Source organism: Symphalangus syndactylus, chromosome 1 (assembly GCF_028878055.3).
Source record: "Symphalangus syndactylus isolate Jambi chromosome 1, NHGRI_mSymSyn1-v2.1_pri, whole genome shotgun sequence".
Taxonomy (NCBI): Eukaryota; Metazoa; Chordata; class Mammalia; order Primates; family Hylobatidae; genus Symphalangus; species Symphalangus syndactylus.
In genome coordinates this window covers 102474720-102493606 of record NC_072423.2, presented here as the reverse complement: position 1 = coordinate 102493606, position 18887 = coordinate 102474720, and the positions used below count along the sequence as shown (strand labels likewise).

The 18887-nt window shown below is 41.8% G+C and overlaps 1 protein-coding gene across 29 annotated transcripts in view; it reads left to right on the top strand.

Annotated features, from left to right (window-relative positions):
- Positions 1-18887, top strand: part of PXK (PX domain containing serine/threonine kinase like) — a 100298-nt gene that overhangs the window by 49537 nt on the left and 31874 nt on the right. For all 29 annotated transcript variants that reach the window (XM_055272787.2, XM_055272793.2, XM_055272768.2 and 26 more), the window contains 4 exons: positions 5591-5777; positions 14270-14347; positions 14824-14897; positions 15447-15521. In XM_055272787.2, coding sequence (XP_055128762.1) covers positions 5591-5777; positions 14270-14347; positions 14824-14897; positions 15447-15521 — 414 coding nt within the window. The remainder of the gene's footprint in view (positions 1-5590; positions 5778-14269; positions 14348-14823; positions 14898-15446; positions 15522-18887) is intronic.

Sequence of the window (18887 nt, the reverse complement as noted above, 5' to 3'; positions counted from 1 at the left end):
AACGGAACAAAGCTGGATGGAGGATGACTTTGATGAGTTGAGAGAAGAAGGCTTCAGACGATCAAACTACTCTGAGCTACGAGAGGAAATTCAAAACAATAGCAAAGAAGTTAAAAACTTTGAAAAAAAATTAGAAGAATGGATAACTAGAATAACCAATGGAGAGAAGGGCTTCAAGGAGATGATGGAGCTGAAAGCCAAGTTTCGAGAACTACGCGAAGAATGCAGAAGCCTGAGTAGCAGATGTGATCAACTGGAAGAAAGGGTATCGCTGATAGAAGATGAAATGAATGAAATGAAGAGAGAAGGGAAGTTTAGAGATAAAAGAATAAAAAGAAATGAACAAAGCCTCCAAGAAATTTGGGACTATGTGAAAAGACCAAACCTACGTCTGATTGGTGTACCTGAAAATGATGGGGAGAATGGAACCAAGTTGGAAAACACTCTGCAAGATATTATCCAGGAGAACTTCCCCAATCTAGCAAGGCAGGCCAGCATTCAGATTCAGGAAATACAGAGAACGCCACAAAGATACTCCTCGAGAAGGGCAACTCCAAGACACATAATTGTCAGATTCACCAAAGTGGAAATGAAGGAAAAAATGTTAAGGGCAGCCAGAGAGAAAGGTCGGGTTACCCACAAAGGGAAGCCCATCAGACTAACAGCTGATCTCTCAGCAGAAACTCTACAAGCCAGAAGAGAGTGGGGGCCGATATTCAACATTCTTAAAGAAAAGAATTTTCAACCCAGAATTTCCTATCCCGCCAAACTAAGCTTCATAAGTGAAGGAGAAATAAAATACTTTACAGACAAGCAAACGCTGAGAGATTTTGTCACCACCAGGCCTGCCCTAAAAGAGCTCCTGAAGGAAACACTAAACATGGAAAGGAACAACCGGTACCAGCCCCTGCAAAAACATGCCAAATTGTAAAGACCATCGAGGCTAGGAAGAAACTATAGCAACTAACGAGCAAAATAACCAACTAACATCATAATGACAGGATCAGATTCACACATAACAATATTCACGTTAAATGTAAATGGGCTAAATGCTCCAATCAAAAGACACAGACTGGCAAACTGGATAAGGAGTCAGGACCCATCAGTGTGCTGTATTCAGGAAACCCATCTCACGTGCAGAGACACACATAGACTCAAAATAAAGGGATGGAGGAAGATCTATCAAGCAACTGGAAAACAAAAAAAGGCAGGGGTTGCAATCCTAGTCTCTGATAAAATAGACTTTAAACCAACAAAGATCAAAAGAGACAAAGAAGGCCATTACATAATGGTAAAGGGATCAATTCAACAAGAAGAGCTAACTATCCTAAATATATATGCACCCAACACAGGAGCACCCAGATTCATAAAGCAAGTCCTCAGTGACCTACAAAGGGACTTAAACTCCCACACAATAATAATGGGAGATTTTAACACCCCACTGTCAGCATTAGACAGATCAACGAGACAGAAAGTTAACAAGGATATCCAGGAATTGAACTCAGCTCTACATAAAGTGGACCTAATAGACATCTACAGAACTCTCCACCCCAAATCAACAGAATATACATTTTTTTCAGCACCACACCACACCTATTCCAAAATTGACCACATAGTTGGAAGTAAAGCTCTTCTCAGCAAATGTAAAAGAACAGAGATTATAACAAACTGTCTCTCAGACCACAGTGCAATCAAACTAGAACTCAGGATTAAGAAACTCAGTCAAAACCGCTCAACTACATGGAAACTGAACAACCTGCTCCTGAATGACTATTGGGTACATAATGAAATGAAGGCAGAAATAAAGATGTTCTTTGAAACCAACGAGAACAAAGACACAACATACCAGAATCTCTGGGACACGTTCAAAGCAGTGTGTAGAGGGAAATTTATAGCACTAAATGCCCACAAGAGAAAGCAGGAAAGATCCAAAATTGACACCCTAACATCACAATTAAAAGAACTAGAAAAGCAAGAGCAAACACATTCACAAGCTAGCAGAAGGCTAGAAATAACTAAAATCAGAGCAGAACTGAAGGAAATAGAGACACAAAAAACCCTTCAAAAAATTAATGAATCTAGGAGCTGGTTTTTTGAAAAGATCAACAAAATTGATGGACCGCTAGCAAGACTAATAAAGAAGAAAAGAGAGAAGAATCAAATAGATGCAATAAAAAACGAAAAAGGGGATATCACCACCGATCCCACAGAAATACAATCTACCATCAGAGAATACTACAAACACCTCTATGCAAATAAACTAGAAAATCTGGAAGAAATGGATAAATTCCTCGACAAATACACCCTCCCAAGACTAAACCAGGAAGAAGTTGAATCTCTGAATAGACCAATAACAGGTTCTGAAATTGTGGCAATAATCAATAGCTTACCAACCAAAAAGAGTCCAGGACCTGATGGATTCACAGCTGAATTCTACCAGAGGTACAAGGAGGAACTGGTACCATTCCTTCTGAAACTATTCCAATCGATAGAAAAAGAGGGAATCCTCCCTAACACATTTTACGAAGCCAGCATCGTCCTGATACCAAAACCTGGCAGAGACTTAACCAAAAAAGAGAATTTCAGACCAATATCCTTGATGAACATTGATGCAAAAATCCTCAATAAAATACTGGCAAACCGAATCCAGCAACACATCAAAAAGCTTATCCACCATGATCAAGTGGGCTTCATCCCTGGGATGCAAGGCTGGTTCAACATACGCAAATCAATAAATGTAATCCAGCATATAAACAGAACCAAAGACAAAAACCACATGATTATCTCAATAGATGCAGAAAAGGCCTTTGACAAAATTCAACAACCCTTCATGCTAAAAACTCTCAATAAATTAGGTATTGATGGGACGTATCTCAAAATAATAAGAGCTATCTACAACAAACCCACAGCCAATATCATACTGAATGGGCAAAAACTGGAAGCATTCCCTCTGAAAACTGGCACAAGACAGGGATGCCCTCTCTCACCGCTACTATTCAACATAGTGCTGGAAGTTCTGGCCAGAGCAATCAGGCAGGAGAAGGAAATAAAGGGTATTCAATTAGGAAAAGAGGAAGTCAAATTGTCCCTGTTTGCAGATGACATGATTGTATATCTGGAAAACCCCATTGTCTCAGCCCAAAATCTCCTTAAGCTGATTAGCAACTTCAGCAAAGTCTCAGGATACAAAATTAATGTACAAAAATCACAAGCATTCTTGTACACCAATAACAGACAAACAGAGAGCCAAATCATGAGTGAACTCCCATTCACAATTGCTTCAAAGAGAATAAAATACCTAGGAATCCAACTTACAAGGGATGTGAAGGACCTCTTCAAGGAGAACTACAAACCACTGCTCAATGAAATAAAAGAGGATACAAACAAATGGAAGAACATTCCATGCTCATGGGTTGGAAGAATCAATATCGTGAAAATGGCCATACTGCCCAAGGTAATTTATAGATTCAATGCCATCCCCATCAAGCTACCAATGACTTTCTTCACAGAATTGGAAAAAACTACTTTAAAGTTCATATGGAACCAAAGAAGAGCCCGCATCGCCAAGTCAATCCTAAGCCAAAAGAACAAAGCTGGAGGCATCACGCTACCTGACTTTAAACTATACTACAAGGCTACAGTAACCAAAACAGCATGGTACTGGTACCACAACAGAGACATAGATCAATGGAACAGAACAGAGCCCTCAGAAATGATGCCGCATAGCTACAACTATCTGATCTTTGACAAACCTGACAAAAACAAGAAATGGGGAAAGGATTCCCTATTTAATAAATGGTGCTGGGAAAACTGGCTAGCCATATGTAGAAAGCTGCAACTGGATCCCTTCCTTACACCTTATACAAAAATTAATTCAAGATGGATTAAAGACTTATATGTTAGACCTAAAACCATTAAAATCCTACAAGAAAACCTAGGCAATACCATTCAGGACATAGGCGTGGGCAAGGACTTCATGTCTAAAACACCAAAAGCAATGGCAACAAAAGCCAAAATCGACAAATGGGATCTCATTAAACTAAAGAGCTTCTGCACAGCAAAAGAAACTATCATCAGAGTGAACAGGCAACCTACACAATGGGAGAAAATTTTTGCAACCTACTCATCTGACAAAGGGCTAATATCCAGAATCTACAATGAACTCAAACAAATTTACAAGAAAAAAACAAACAACCCCATCAAAAAGTGGGCAGAGGACATGAACAGACACTTCTCAAAAGAAGACATTTATGCAGCCAAAAAACACATGAAGAAATGCTCCTCATCACTGGCCATCAGAGAAATGCAAATCAAAACCACAGTGAGATACCATCTCACACCGGTTAGAATGGCCATCATTAAAAAATCAGGAAACAACAGGTGCTGGAGAGGATGTGGAGAAATAGGAACACTTTTACACTGTTGGTGGGACTGTAAACTAGTTCAACCATTGTGGAAGTCAGTGTGGCGATTCCTCAGGGATCTCGAACTAGAAATACCATTTGACCCAGCCATCCCATTACTGGGTATATACCCAAAGGACTATAAATCATGCTGCTATAAAGACACATGCACACGTATGTTTATTGCGGCACTATTCACAATAGCAAAGAGTTGGAACCAACCCAAATGTCCAACAACAATAGACTGGATTAAGAAAATGTGGCACATATACACCATGGAATACTATGCAGCCATAAAAAATGATGAGTTCGTGTCCTTTGTAGGGACATGGATGAAACTGGAAAACATCATTCTCAGTAAACTATCGCAAGGACAAAAAACCAAACACCGCATGTTCTCACTCATAGGTGGGAATTGAACAATGAGAACTCATGGACACAGGAAGGGGAACATCACACTCCGGGGACTGTTGTGGGGTGGGGGGAGGAGGGAGGGACAGCATTAGGAGATACACCTAATGCTAAATGACGAATTAATGGGTGCAGGAAATCAACATGGCACATGGATACATATGTAACAAACCTGCACATTGTGCACATGTACCCTAAAACCCTAAAGTATAATAAAAAAAAAAAAAAAAAAAAAAAAAAAAAAAAAAAAAAAATAAAAGCACATTAAAAAAATAAAATTTTAAAATTACTATGCTTGGCCAGGTGTGGTAGCTCATACCTGTAATCCCAGCACTTTGGGAGGCCGAAGCTGGTGGATCACTTGAGGTCAGGAGTTTGAGATCAGCCTGGCCAACATGGTAAAACCCTGTCTCTCCTAAAAAATACAAAAATTAGCTGGGCGTGGTGTCACATGCCTGTAGTCCCAGCTACTCAGGAGGCTGAGGCAGGAGAATCTCTTGAAGCCAGGAGGTGGAGGTTTCATTGAGCCAAGATCGAACCACTGCACTCCAGCCTGGGTGACATAGTGAGACTGCATCTCAAAAATAAAATGAAATATGCTTAATACAGTATTTTATCAATTCTAAATGCAGTTTTTCACAATTTTTATATCACTGAAATTAGGATGCATCTAAAATCTACGTTGTCTTAGGTTTAATGAAATATGATAGGTCAAGATTTTTGTATTGATTCTTATTTGTGGATGACATGAGTGTAACTTTTTTTTTTTTTTTAAGATTGCAGGCCTAAGTCTACCTCTTCCTCCCAAAAAATTGATTGGTAACATGGACCGTGAATTCATAGCTGAAAGGCAGAAAGGTCTTCAGAACTATCTCAACGTGATCACCACAAATCATATCTTGTCTAACTGTGAGCTGGTTAAGAAGTTTTTAGATCCAAACAACTATTCCGCAAACTACACTGGTAAGCGAAGGAATCTGTGAGCTATGGTCACATGGCTAAAGAGGCACTGTCCCTTGGTGGAATTAACGTATGTGGGAGAAACGTTTTCTCAAAATGGGGATGTATACACATTTTTTATAGCATATTATGAATTTACTAAGATTTTCTTGATTGTAGTTTACTGTAGATGTATAAGAAGAAAATAATTTACTTCCAAAATGTTTGTAAAGTCTGCACAGAAAAATATGGAAGAGAAATTATTGTATGTATACTTATACTCTTGCCTTTATTGTCTTCCGTGACAGAACAGAGTGTAAGTAATCTACAATAGGCCAGACGCGGTGGCTCACGCCTGTAATCCCAGCACTTTGGGAGGCCAAGGCGGGTGGATCACCTGAGGTCAGGAGTTCGAGTCCAGCCTGGCCAACATGGTGAAACCCTGTCTCTACTAAAAATACAAAAATTAGCCAGGCATGGTGGCACATGCCTGTAATCCTAGCTACTCGGGAGCTTGAGGCAGGATAATTGCTTGAACCCGGGAGGTGGAGATTGCAGTGAGCCGAGACGGCACCACTGCACTCTAGCCTAGGCAACAGAGCAAGACTCTGTCTTTTTTTTTTTTTTTTTTTGAGACAGAGTCTTGCTCTGTCCCCTAGGCTGGAGTGCAGTGGCACGATCTCGGCTCACTGCAAGCTCCACCTCCCGGGTTCACGCCATTCTCCTGCCTCAGCCTCCCGAGTAGCCGGGACTATAGGCGCCCGCCAACACGCCCGGCTAATTTTTTGTATTTTTAGTAGAGACGGGGTTTCACCGTGTTAGCCAGGATGGTCTCGATCTCCTGACCTCGTGATCCGCCCGCCTTGGCCTCCCAAAGTGCTGGGATTACAGGCTTGAGCCACCACGCCCGGCCAAGACTCTGTCTTAAAAAAATAATAATAATAATAATAATTAATCCACAATAACGCATACAGTAATTTTTTATATTACTTTTGACCTCTAATCAACACCTTGTACATACAATAATCTTAATCTGATTTGTATTTGGCTCTGTTTTTGTATTTACGATATGTTGTGTGTTTCTGTTTTTTCTGGGAATTTACTTTAAACACAGCAGTGATTCAGAAGGGTCCTTTCTGTGTCTTCCTGTTTGCTCCCTGAGACCTACTCAGTGCAAAGCATAGGAGGTCATTCTCTTCCAAATCTTTCCTGGATCAGGGCAGCCGCCAAGGTACTGTGGCTGAAAGGGCTTCTCTTCCAGTACCGATTACACTCAAAGCTGGCATCAATAACCTAAGCCTGATGTCAGCAGAATGAGAAACTAAATATTTAATACATTCTGGTGTCACTTTGAAAAGAACAGTAGAAACCATTGTTTCACCTGATTTGTTAAAGAGAAACCATGCTTTAGAGACTTTCTAAGTGGAACTATGGATATTGTTACTTTACTTGCTAAGAGAATACACCATATCAGATAATTGAGTCCTTAAAACACTGCTTTTGAATTAGAGAGAGGCACTTTTATTCCTATTTCACTTTTATTTATTTATTCATACCCATTCATTCACCAAAATATTCCTATTTCAGAGAGGGGAAACAGATGTCTACTTGGCAGGCACCAAGTTTTTCTCCACAGTAAAATCACCTGGGGAGCGTTAAAAAATTTTCTCATGCCCAGGCTGCGTGCATGCTGATTAAATCGGAGTCTCTGTGGGTGGAGCTTGTAGTCTGTAAAGCTTCCCAAGTGTTTCCAATATGGAGCCAAGTTTGAAAACCACAGCCCTTGAGGCTTGTAACTCACAGTGTGGTTCTCTGATCAGCAGCATTGGCATCACTGGGAGCTTGTCGAAGGTGCAGAATTCAGTCCTCATCCCAGACTTCCTGAATCAAGATTGATTTTAACAAGGTCCCCAGGTGATTTGCATGCACATTAAAGCGTGAGAAGCCTCCCGCTATGATGTACCTGCCATTTCCTAACCGAAGTGCTCTGCAGGGCTAAGGAAAATGCCTTTCTAGAGTGTAACCAAGAGAAGGAAAGTTTATTTCAAACTCACACTTACCGTAAGTTACCAAATGGAGCATTGAGTTGTTACAAGGATTCCATTCTTGCCTCCACTTGTTTTTTTGTTCACGGAAGAGAAAGGATACCACAGATAGGACTGGGGCTCTAGGGACAGCTTGAATTCTGTCAAAGTAGCATCTTTTGTGGCTTTCATTTCTCAATGTTTCACCTTGATTGTTCCCAAAATTGTCAGACAGCAGGCCATCTGGACTGACTTGTCAAATCAGCCCTAACCCAGGCCCACTCAGTGGTTTATCTCCCTCATTCCCTGCAAGTGCCTGCTAATGTTCTCCTGAGGGCAAGCTTCAAGGTGTAGTGCACGTGTAATGATGCCATTTATTCAACAAATGTGATGTGTGCTGGGTGTTGGGGATGCAGGCACAAATAAATGTGTTCCTTGCTCTCAGGGAGCTGGCACCAGAAGTACATTGAGTCTCGTGGGGTCAGAGCTAAAAGGGATCTTAGAGCAGATGTATCATGTCTAACCCTCTCTTTTCATAAATGAGTTCAACTAAGGCCCCCAGAGAGGGAGGGCCCTAGCCAGGATTGCACATTTGTGTGACTTTAGTCTGGTCTGAGTGTTTAAGTTAAAATGCTCTGTGGCTTCTAGAAGGTTGTCTATTCTGACAGTTGTCGGTTCTCTGCTTTTTTCTGTACCTGCCCCACATGCTGTTGTTGTCTTTGATCTCCACTCCCCCTCCCCACCCCCAGGCCTCCAGCATGGTAGAGGGTCAGGAGTCCAAAGCAGATGTGGGCAGGGATATAAAAAGACCACCAGAAACTCCTGCCAGAACCTGTGCTGGCCGCTATTCAGCGGGCACAATCCTGGAATGAAACAATAGGTGATGGATGCTGTTTTCAGAGAGATGTTGATTTATTTCCCTCTTTGAATGAAATTTCAGAGTTTGTCTAGCCTCAAGGCTGACATACCAGCCACCTCAGGAAAAGGAAGCATAGGCCACCACCTCCATGCCAGCTTGACAGGACCATTCCGAGATTCACAGCATGGCCCACAGAACATACCCTGCACGACTCTCACTTTGTGGCACTTCTCTAAGCAGGGCCGCTTTCCCTGTTTGTTTTTTGAGCAAGGGTCTCACTCTGTTGCCCAGGCTGGAGCGCAGTGGCGCTATCCCAGCTCTGTGCAGCCATGACCTTCTGGGTTCAAGTGATCCTTGTGCCCCAGCCTCCTGAGTGGCTGGGATTACAAGTGCATACCACCATGCCCAGCTAATTTTTTAATTGTATGTAGAGAGGGGGTTTCGCTTTGTTGACTAGGCTGGTCTCAAACTCTTGAGCTCAAATGATCTGCCCACCTCAGCCTCCCGAAGTGCTGGGATTACAGGCATGAGCCACTGTACCTGGCCCACTTTTCCCTTTTAATGTGGGTAATGTCTCCACCTCTTCTCATTTTCCACATGGTCTGCAGTCACCACCCAGCTTCATTTCAGCAGGATTTGAGTTCTGTGTTCAAGTGGTGGCCAGAATCAGCAGAGCACTTTTCCTGGTCCTCGCTCTGATGGAGGGTGAGGGTGCCTTGTTGGAGGGGGACTGTGATGGCATTCTGCTCCCAGGGGATGGCTAACCAGGAGCTCTCAGGATATTGGCACCTTCCTTCTCTCTTCCCTGGGTCCCCAGCCTGGGGCTGCTGGGCCTTTCTTTCTTTTCCAGGTTTTCTCCAGAAGAGCCAATCCTCAGAAAGGAAATGTAGACCCTTGGTCTTCTGTGAGGGAGTTGTGAGGTGTTCATTTGAATTAGAAAGTCTAATTGAGGGCCAGCTGTTGTGCAGGGAAAACAGGTATCTCCTGGTCCTGAGAAGTTTGTGTTGAGAATCTATCTCACATATATATCCCCCTTACTTTTTTTTTTTTTTTTTTTTTTGAGACGGAATCTCACCCTGTTGGCCAGGCTGGAGTGCTGTAGCGTGATCGTGGCTCACTGCAACCTCAGCCCCCCAGTTCAAATGATTCTCCTGCCTCAGCCTCCCGAGTAACTGGGATTACAGGCACCTGCCACCATGCCAAGCTAATTTTTTTGTATTTTTAGTAGAGATGGGGTTTCACCATGTTGGCCAGGCTGGTCTTGAACTCCTGACCTCGTGCTACGCCCACCTTGGCCTCCCAAAGCGCTGGGATTACAGGCATGAGCCACTGTGCCTGGCCTACAATATTCATCTTTTTAACAAGGTACTTCTATAATTTAAAAGCCTCACTGCACTGTAGCCATCTTACTGCCTCAGTCCTTATACCCTCTTGGAGTAAGGGGTTTTTTTTGTTTGTTTTTTTTTTTGAGACGGAGTCTTGCTCTGTCGCCCAGGCTGGAGTGCAGTGGCACAATCTCAGCTCACTGCAAGCTCCGCCTCCCGGGTTCACACCATTCTCCTGCCTCAGCCTCTCTGAGTAGCTGGGACTACAGGCGCCCGCCACCACACCCAGCTAATTTTTTGTATTTTTAGTAGAGACGAGGTTTCACTGTGGTCTCGATCTCCTGACCTCGTGATCCACCCACCTCAGCCTTCCAAAGTGCTGGGATTACAAGCATGAGCCACCGCGCCCAGTGGAGTAAGGGGGTTTTTATGTCCACGCAAAAGTCATTTGGACCAGAAATCAAGAGGCCTGTATCCTGGTCCCAGCTTTGTCATTAGCAGCATTTCCTCTTTGTGGGCCCACATCCTGACCTATAAAACAAGAGGCTGGGGAGGGGGAATAGACCAGGGAGTGCTGAAGTTCCCCTTTTAGGCCTAAAGCCCCAGGAATCCCTTGAAAAGGTAGGACAGTAGTGGACTCCAGGATATAAAAAGGGAGAGAGTGGGGAAAGAGGACTATATTTAGAACAACAGCAGGGTATTTGGTGAGCTTGCAGGCCTCTCTGCAGTGCAACCTGCTGTAGTGGACTAGGGGTCTGGACCCTAGCTCCAGTGCTAGAGGAGTCAGTGTTTGTTCCCTGCAGTCATTCCATGGGGCTGTGATCGAGGAATTCAATGACTGCTCGCACTGGGGGCGCCTGGTACAACTGAGCTCTGTGGGAAGCACAGGATGGACTTGAAGGCTGTGCTCTCCATTTCCTGTCTCCAGCTTGTTTATCAGCACTTTCTGAGCATGCAGTTTTTCCACATATGTCAGTCAGTTCCTGTGTCAGAACTAGAGGGCAGATGCCTTCCGTCTCATGGATTTCATGTTCTAATGGGAGAGAGTTTCCACATCTGCTGAACACAATTGAACCCTTGATTCCTGCTTCATCAGATACTTATCGAGCATCCACTGTGTGCTAGGTGCTACGTATACAGCCAGGAGGAAAGAATAATTCCCCCACTTCCTACTCCATGACAGTTACACAGGGAGATTGACAGGTGATGGCTGTGGCAGAGTAAATGTTACTCTGCCAAGGATGCACCTTGGGGAAGGGGGCGGGGGCATGGATGATCCACACCTAAAGTTGAAAGAAGGCTTCCTGGAAGAGTTCATTCCTACACGGAGATCTGAGGGGTGAGTAGAAGGTAGCCAGGCCGAGAGGCAGTGGCCAGTGCTCTGGGCAGAGCAGCTTGAGAAGATATATCCTGGCTTTACCCTTCCAGCCAGCGCATACAGTCTAGTGGAAGAGAGTAGCCCTAATAGAGGACATTCGCAGGTAATCCCATAAGAGAGGGACACATAGAGCACTGAGAGTGTACAGAGGAGAGAAAGAAGGAGAGAGGGGGAGAGTCCTGGCTAATGGAGCAGAACATCTGGGCTGAGTCTGGGCCAGATGGAAAATGCTGAGGGAGTGGGGGCAGGCCAGTCTTTAGGGGCATGGTAGGCAAATCTCAGAGTGTAGAGAGACCCCACACACTGTGGGAGATAAAGCCAGAAAGGTAGGTTAAAGCCAGAGGTTGGTTGAACACTCGGTTTATAAGTTTGGTCTTGATTTGGGCAAGGAAGTGGGGAACCAGTAAAGGCTTCTAAGTAAAGGAGTAGATATTTAGGGTTGAAATGTGTTGCCCGAGTCTGTGGAAGGAGGGGGTTATTATTTGGCACATGATAGTCATGCAGTTTATTTGACAGTAAATCACAGTTCAGTGGGAAGAAATTGTCCTTTCTCCAATTCCCCGTAAATGAAGAAAGCTATTTCACAGTCCTCAGTTTATCGAGAAATCCAGTATGTTCCATGTGTTCACAGCTATTTCCCCTATTCCTAAAACAATGTATGGCACGTAGTAGCATACAGTAGATATTGCTGAATAATGATTTTGTAGGGAATTCCGTGTCACTGTCAGTCTTTTAGAATGACATTGTACACGTTAGAGAATTATTTTTCATGCTCCTTCTCAAAGTTGATATGAATGATTTTTCAGTTAATTTCCTTTTAAGTTTCTTTATGTTCGAGTTACTTTGGAAATACTAAAAACACTTTATATTAACATGAATTATAGAAGAGGTACAAAGTTTCCAGTGTTGATAATGAAAGTCTGTGTGTTTCTGCTGCACCCAGATCTTCCAGATGGTTTGTCACACTCTGGGGTAGTTAGAACAAATGTGAATGGAGCCAGTTTTGTATTTGGTCATCACATCACATGTTTTCTTCTGAGTAGATGCCATTGACACTTTACATATTGAGTCAGTAAACAGATAGCTAGTAAATTGTTTTCTTCCCTGATCTCTTAACTCAAAATGTACTATAAAATATATCCAAATGATATTGTTTGCCAAGCTCTTGACATGTGAATTCCAAACAAGGTCATTTTGACACATGGAGAGCATTTCTACTGAATCCCTCATGCCTCACCAGTCTGCCTGGAATGTAGTTAATGCTAGGCAGAAGTGAAATTCCACAGTGCATTTGGAGGATTGCTGTTTGCTTTCAAGGATCTGGAGTGGCTTCATTTACTCACTGCAATGAGGGGAAATGGCAAATTACAGATGTTGCTTTTTACAGGAAATGTAAAAGCACAGCTATTTTCATAATTTCTTAATGCAGAGAATTTTAAAGAACTTCCTTTCTCATTGTCTTCTTAAAAGGGGGAAGCATTTTCATGATAAATGAACACAAAAAGAGGATGGATTTTTTTTTTCCCAGTAAACAGGCACTCGGAGACTTTCCACAATAGAACCATGTTGTTGCTGTACACTGGCTTTTATTTCTAGTATATATTTAAGGCTAATCACTTTTTTGTTGATGAAAGCTATAATTCCAGATGGGATAAATAGTACTTGGAGCAACATTAAATACTGTTCCCAGCTGACTTTAGAACATGTTTTGAGTTTTGGGCTTGGGTTGTGGTCTGGTGCATATATATTGAATTCTTGGCTTAGACCAGCTAGATTACATATTTTAGATTTTCCAGTTTTGAAAAATATACATTTTCACATTATTAATAATTTTTAAAATAAACTTTACATTTTAGAATAATTTTAGATTTACATAGAAATTGCAGTGGGCTGAGTGCAGTGGTTCATGGTTGTATTCCCAGCACTTTGGGAGGTCGAGATGGGCGGATCTCTTGAGCCAAGAGTTTGAGAACAGCCTGGGTGAGATGGCAAATACCTTGTCACTAAAAAACACACACACACACACACACACACACACACACACACCAGAAATTAGCCAGGCGTTGGGCGGGTGTGGTGGCTCATGCCTGTAATCTCAGCACTTTGGGGGCCGAGGTGGGCGGATCACCTGAGTTCGGGAGCTCGAGACCAGCCTGACCAACATGGAGAAACCCTGTTTCTACTAAAAATGCAAAATTAGCCGGGCATGGTGGCACATGCCTGTAATCCTAACTACTCAGGAGGCTGAGGCAGGAGAATTGCTTGAACCCAGGAGGTAGAGGTTGCGGTGAGCCGAGATCGCACCATTGCACTCCAACCTGGGTAACAAGAGCGAAACTCCATCTCAAAAAAAACAAAACAAAACAAAAACAATTTAGCCAGGCGTGATGGCCCATGCTTGTAGTCCCAGCTATTCGGGAGGCTGAGGTGGGAGGATCACTTAAGCCCAGGAGGTTGAGGTTACAGTGAGCTGTGATTGTGCCACTGAGTTCCAGCCTGGGCAACAGAGTGAGACCCTATCTCAAAAAACAAAAAACAAAACTAAACAAAAGAAGTTGCAATGATAGTACAGAAAATTGCCATTTACTTGTCACCCAGTTTCTCCTAATGTTAATATTTTATATAACCATGGCACATTTATCAAAACTAGAAGTGAATATTAGTAATGTTACTATTAACTGTGGGCTTTATTCAGATTTTACCAGTTTTTCTGCTAGTGTGCTTTTTCTATTCCAGGGTGCAATCTAAAATCCCACATTGCATTTAGTTTGTGTTTATTTTCTTTCTTTATTATTATTATTATTATTTTTGGTAATTAAGTTTTTAAAAAAGGTCATAGACTATGAGGATTTATTTAGAAGAATAATATCTTCAGCATATGGCCCTTTCCTGATATGTCTGACTAATGGGTTTCTAAAATGTCTTTGCAGAGATTGCCTTACAACAGGTTTCCATGTTCTTCCGATCGGAACCAAAGTGGGAGGTGGTGGAACCTTTGAAAGACATAGGTGAGACATTGGCACGCTCATTCTGTTAAAAAGACAGATCACAGAACTGGATCCTTAGTCATGCTTTCTGATATGTATCCCAGGAACATGCTTAAATGCAGGTGACTTTTTCTTTTTGCATCCCAACGGCTTGAGGATACAGCTGTTAACTGTTAATACTTAATGAACCTTAGTTAAAGCCCCATCAAAGGATTTGGATGGTAATAACTTTCAGAAACACCATTCCTTCTTCATCTTTTTCACTAAATCTAAACTGAAGTGCTATTTTCCTGCCTTTTCCGTGAATAATTTCTTCAATTACTGTTTCTTTTTAAGTATAGCCTTTACTGTGTCAACGTTATCAAATGGTTCTTTTACTTGTGCCTATGTAGCTGCGAATAATATTGCCAAACTTAATTTTTCTTGATTACTTAGTGAAACATATCAATTGTTGCAAAAATTGTACAGCTCTAAGCACATTTTTGCTTTTATGGCAGGTTGGAGAATAAGGAAGAAATATTTCTTGATGAAGATTAAAAATCAGCCAAAGGAACGGCTAGTGTTAAGCTGGGTAAGCTAGCTTTTTGCTTCAGTCTCATTCAGTGACTTTAGATGGGTTAATGAAAGCAGATTTGACAAGAGAATTACAAAATTGTACTGTGCTCTTAAGTGATGATGTAAAGGTTTCCTTGGTCCATGTCAAAGAAAAGTCATTTTGCGTCATTTTCCTGTGCATTTGGTTATATAAATGCAATTATATTTGGTCAACTAGTAAACATTTGGAAAGAAATAAGAACAGCTTAAAATAACTCTCTGGAATCTCTTTAGGGTTTATAGTTTTGGAGTTTACTTCCAAAAAAAAATACTTGGGCATTACTTTATCTCTTTGACTTTGAGAGTTTTAGTGATACATTTGGTTAATGGAATTAGATAAGATTACAGTTAAGTCTGGTATTTTTACACACTGCTTCTCCAGAAAGGTCTTGAGGCAGCCAGACTTAGTGTTGTTTTCATCTTTGGTTTCCAGTCATATTTTGGATAATAAAATTAAAGGGAAAGACAAGGAATTTTTCTTTTGGTGACCAAAGCAGTACCCTGATATTCCCTTCCATGTTTTCAGGCTGACCTTGGCCCGGACAAGTATTTGTCAGATAAAGATTTTCAGTGTCTAATCAAACTTCTGCCTTCTTGTTTGGTGAGTATATGTCTTTCTTTTATTCTCAGTGCTGATGACAGAGTCACAGTATTTTTTTCTGGGTGAACATGGACAGAAAAGCTGGAAAAGAGAATGGGGAGATACAGTGGATTTCAGTTCAGACTGAAATTGTGTAGGGCTAATCTCTTAGATCATAGGCTATTTGAAATGGCATTCATGACATCTGCACAACCCATGAAACATAGTAATTTAAATATAGACTTTGAATTTTAAACAAAGATGAGAGTAGGGAAGCAGCCACTTCTCCCAGCCTCTTGTTCTTGGTGAAGGTGTTTATATCAGTGGAACTGAAAGATACTCTTTCCAGCCTGAGAAAATAGAACTAATGAGGATTTAGATAAGCTGGGTGAAGAAAAGGCAAAATAGACATTTTTCTATCTGAGTTAACTACCCTCACAGGCTACCCAGATGACCTTTAGGAATACATGATATTATTTACGCCACTACAGAGCTCTAATCCAGGGCCTTCAGTGCAAAGAACCACACTGATATATTTCAAAATATGTGCAGAATGTCTTCAGCAAAGACTAATCTGGCCAGGAAATTGAGTTAACATTGACATTCTTTATCTTGTCTGCATGAAGATGTAGTTCCCTGGAATGAATCACTAGCGAACTGAACACAATTAACGCTGACTTGTGCACTTGGTTTGGCAAGTTTGTTTTTGGCCGTATAGTGTCTTGTCAAGCTAGCAAAACCAAGCTATTAATGAGGTGCAATGTGAGGCCAAAAAGACACTTTAGTCTTAGAGCTTGATTGGTTGTGTGACACAGGCTGTCAGGACCTAGTCCTAAATTTCTTTTTTTTTTTGTTTTCAAGATGGAGTCTTTCTCTGTCACCCAGGCTGGAATGCAGTGGTGCAATCTCGGCTCACTGCAATCTCCACCTCCTGGGTTCAGGCGATTCTCCTGCCTCAGCCTCCCAAGTAGCTGGGATTACAGGTGTGCACCACCACACCCGGCTAATTTTTGTATTTTTAGTAGAGATGGGGCTTCACAATGTTGGCCAGGCTGGTCTTGAACTCCTGACCTCGTGATCTGCCTGCCTTGACTTCCCAAAGTGCTGGGATGACAGGTGTGAGCCACTGCACCTGGCCCTAAATTTCTTTTAATAGATGTGCTTCTTTAAAAAAAGAAGCACATATAAATGGTGCTTAGTAATGGTAGCAAAGTCAGAAGGCAGATAAGCAAAAATAAGAAAATAAGCCGAGCGCGGTGGCTCACACCTGTGATCCCAGCACTTTGGGAGGCTGAGGCGGACGGATCATGAGGTCAGGAGATTGAGACCATCCTGACTAACGTGGTGAAACCCTGTCTCTACTAAAAATAGAAAAAATTAGCCGGGCATGGTGTCGGGCACCTGTGGTCCCAGCTACTAGGGAGGCTGAGGCAGGAGAATGGCATGAACCCGGGAGGCAGAGCTTGCAGTAAGCCGAGATTGTGCCACTGCAATCCAGCCTGGGCAACAGAGCAGGCTCCTTCTCAAAAAAAAAAAAAAAGAAAAAAAAAAAAAAAGAAAATTGACCAGTAATCCCAGTCAACCAGAAGTATGAACCAAAATGTTCAGTTGTTACTTTTTAAGAATTTTTATGATAAAAAAGTAAATTATATATGTAGTGCTTTAAAACCTGATTTTTTTTTCATTAATGGTGTACCATGAGCATCTTTAGTTGTCAATAAATATAGCATCATTATTATAGGCTGTATAGAATTATCATTGGCTATACCTTAGTTTACTCAATCTTCTATTGACATTTAGATCACCTCCAGCTTTTTGCTCTTATTTTTTAAAAAAGAAAAAATCCGGCCAGGCGCGGTGGCTCACGCTTGTTATCCCAGCACTTTGGGAGGCCGAGGCGGGCGGATCACGAGGTCAGGAGATCGAGACCACGGTGAAACCCCGTCTCTACTAAAAATACAAAAAAATTAGCCGGGCGTGTTGGCGGGCGCCTGTAGTCCCAGCTACTCGGAGAGGCTGAGGCAGGAGAATGGCGTGAACCCGGGAGGCGGAGTTTGCAGTGAGCCGAGACTGCGCCACTGCACTCCAGTCTGGGTGACGGAGCGAGACTCTGTCTCAAAAAAAAAAAAAAAAAGAAAAAAAAAAAAAAAAAAGAAAAAATCCATAGTGAACAATTTTTGCTAAACATTATACCCATACTTAATTTCTTAAGGTAAATACCTACAATTAACAACCAATGTGTAAGGAGATATTGTGAGACTACATATTCTGTTCTTTATCAAGCCCACTAGCATTTTAGCATTTAATATGATTTTCTAACTCTATTATTCCTTCTGTATTTACTTATTAGTTGGCATTCTACTCTAAAGAGCTTCTCTTCTCCTTTTTAAAAAAATTTATATTAGTATATACTCAAGGATTTTTATTCTACCCATTGTGTTTCTTTTTGGGGTGTTGAAAATGTTCTATAATTAATTAGATTGTATGATGGTTGTATAACTGAATATACTGAAAATAATTGACTTGTACAGTTTAAATGTGTGAATAGTAATGGCATGTGAATTATATCTCAATAAAGCTGTTAAAAAGTCAGCAGCAACCATTTTGATGTGATGATCAGGAGAACTTCATGATCAATTACTGTATTTTCCCGGGTACACCTTTCCACCCTGCAACCTGCTGCATGCCAGCCTCCAAAATCCCTCCATAGCTCAGCTCCCATGGGTTTAAATTTTCATGATACTCCTTTGAGCTAATGAACATTGTAATACCTGTCTGGACCCAGTTTGTTTCATGTAACCAGAATTCCAGGGAAAAAGAGCACTTGCCTTTCACTCATTAAATAATTTGTCTTTTCTCCACCCCAGTTGCTTAATGTCAGTTTCCCCATCTGAGGAGGACACTGTGAATCTTTATGTTGCAGAAATCTATAGAAGGGTAGGAAGATTCATGCCAGCTACTGTGGAAAGGGCTGAGATTCCAGAAGACGCTACTTTTGCCTGTTTTCTGGCCAGTATGCTTCTTGGCTTGGCACCCAAACAGCAGTGCGGAATGTTAGGCAAAGCTGTGAGCAAAGACACATTGATCCTGGTCTCCATTTGGCTGTTCTGAGATTTGGCTGTATTCTTTACTGATTTACAGAGACAGGATATTAACACTATTATCCTCAAAACTCAGACATTTTATCTCTTCCACCACACTTTTGCCTGACTTATGAGAGTGCACACACCAAAGAGGACCCCTTCATTTGTGGAGTTTACCACATCCATTATCTGTTTCCTGTTTTCCTTTTTCCTACAGTTTATGTCCCTTCCTCCATCTGAAAAAGGAGGAACTAGCTGGTAACTGAATAACTTGAAAATGCCATGTGTTCAGGGAATATCACTA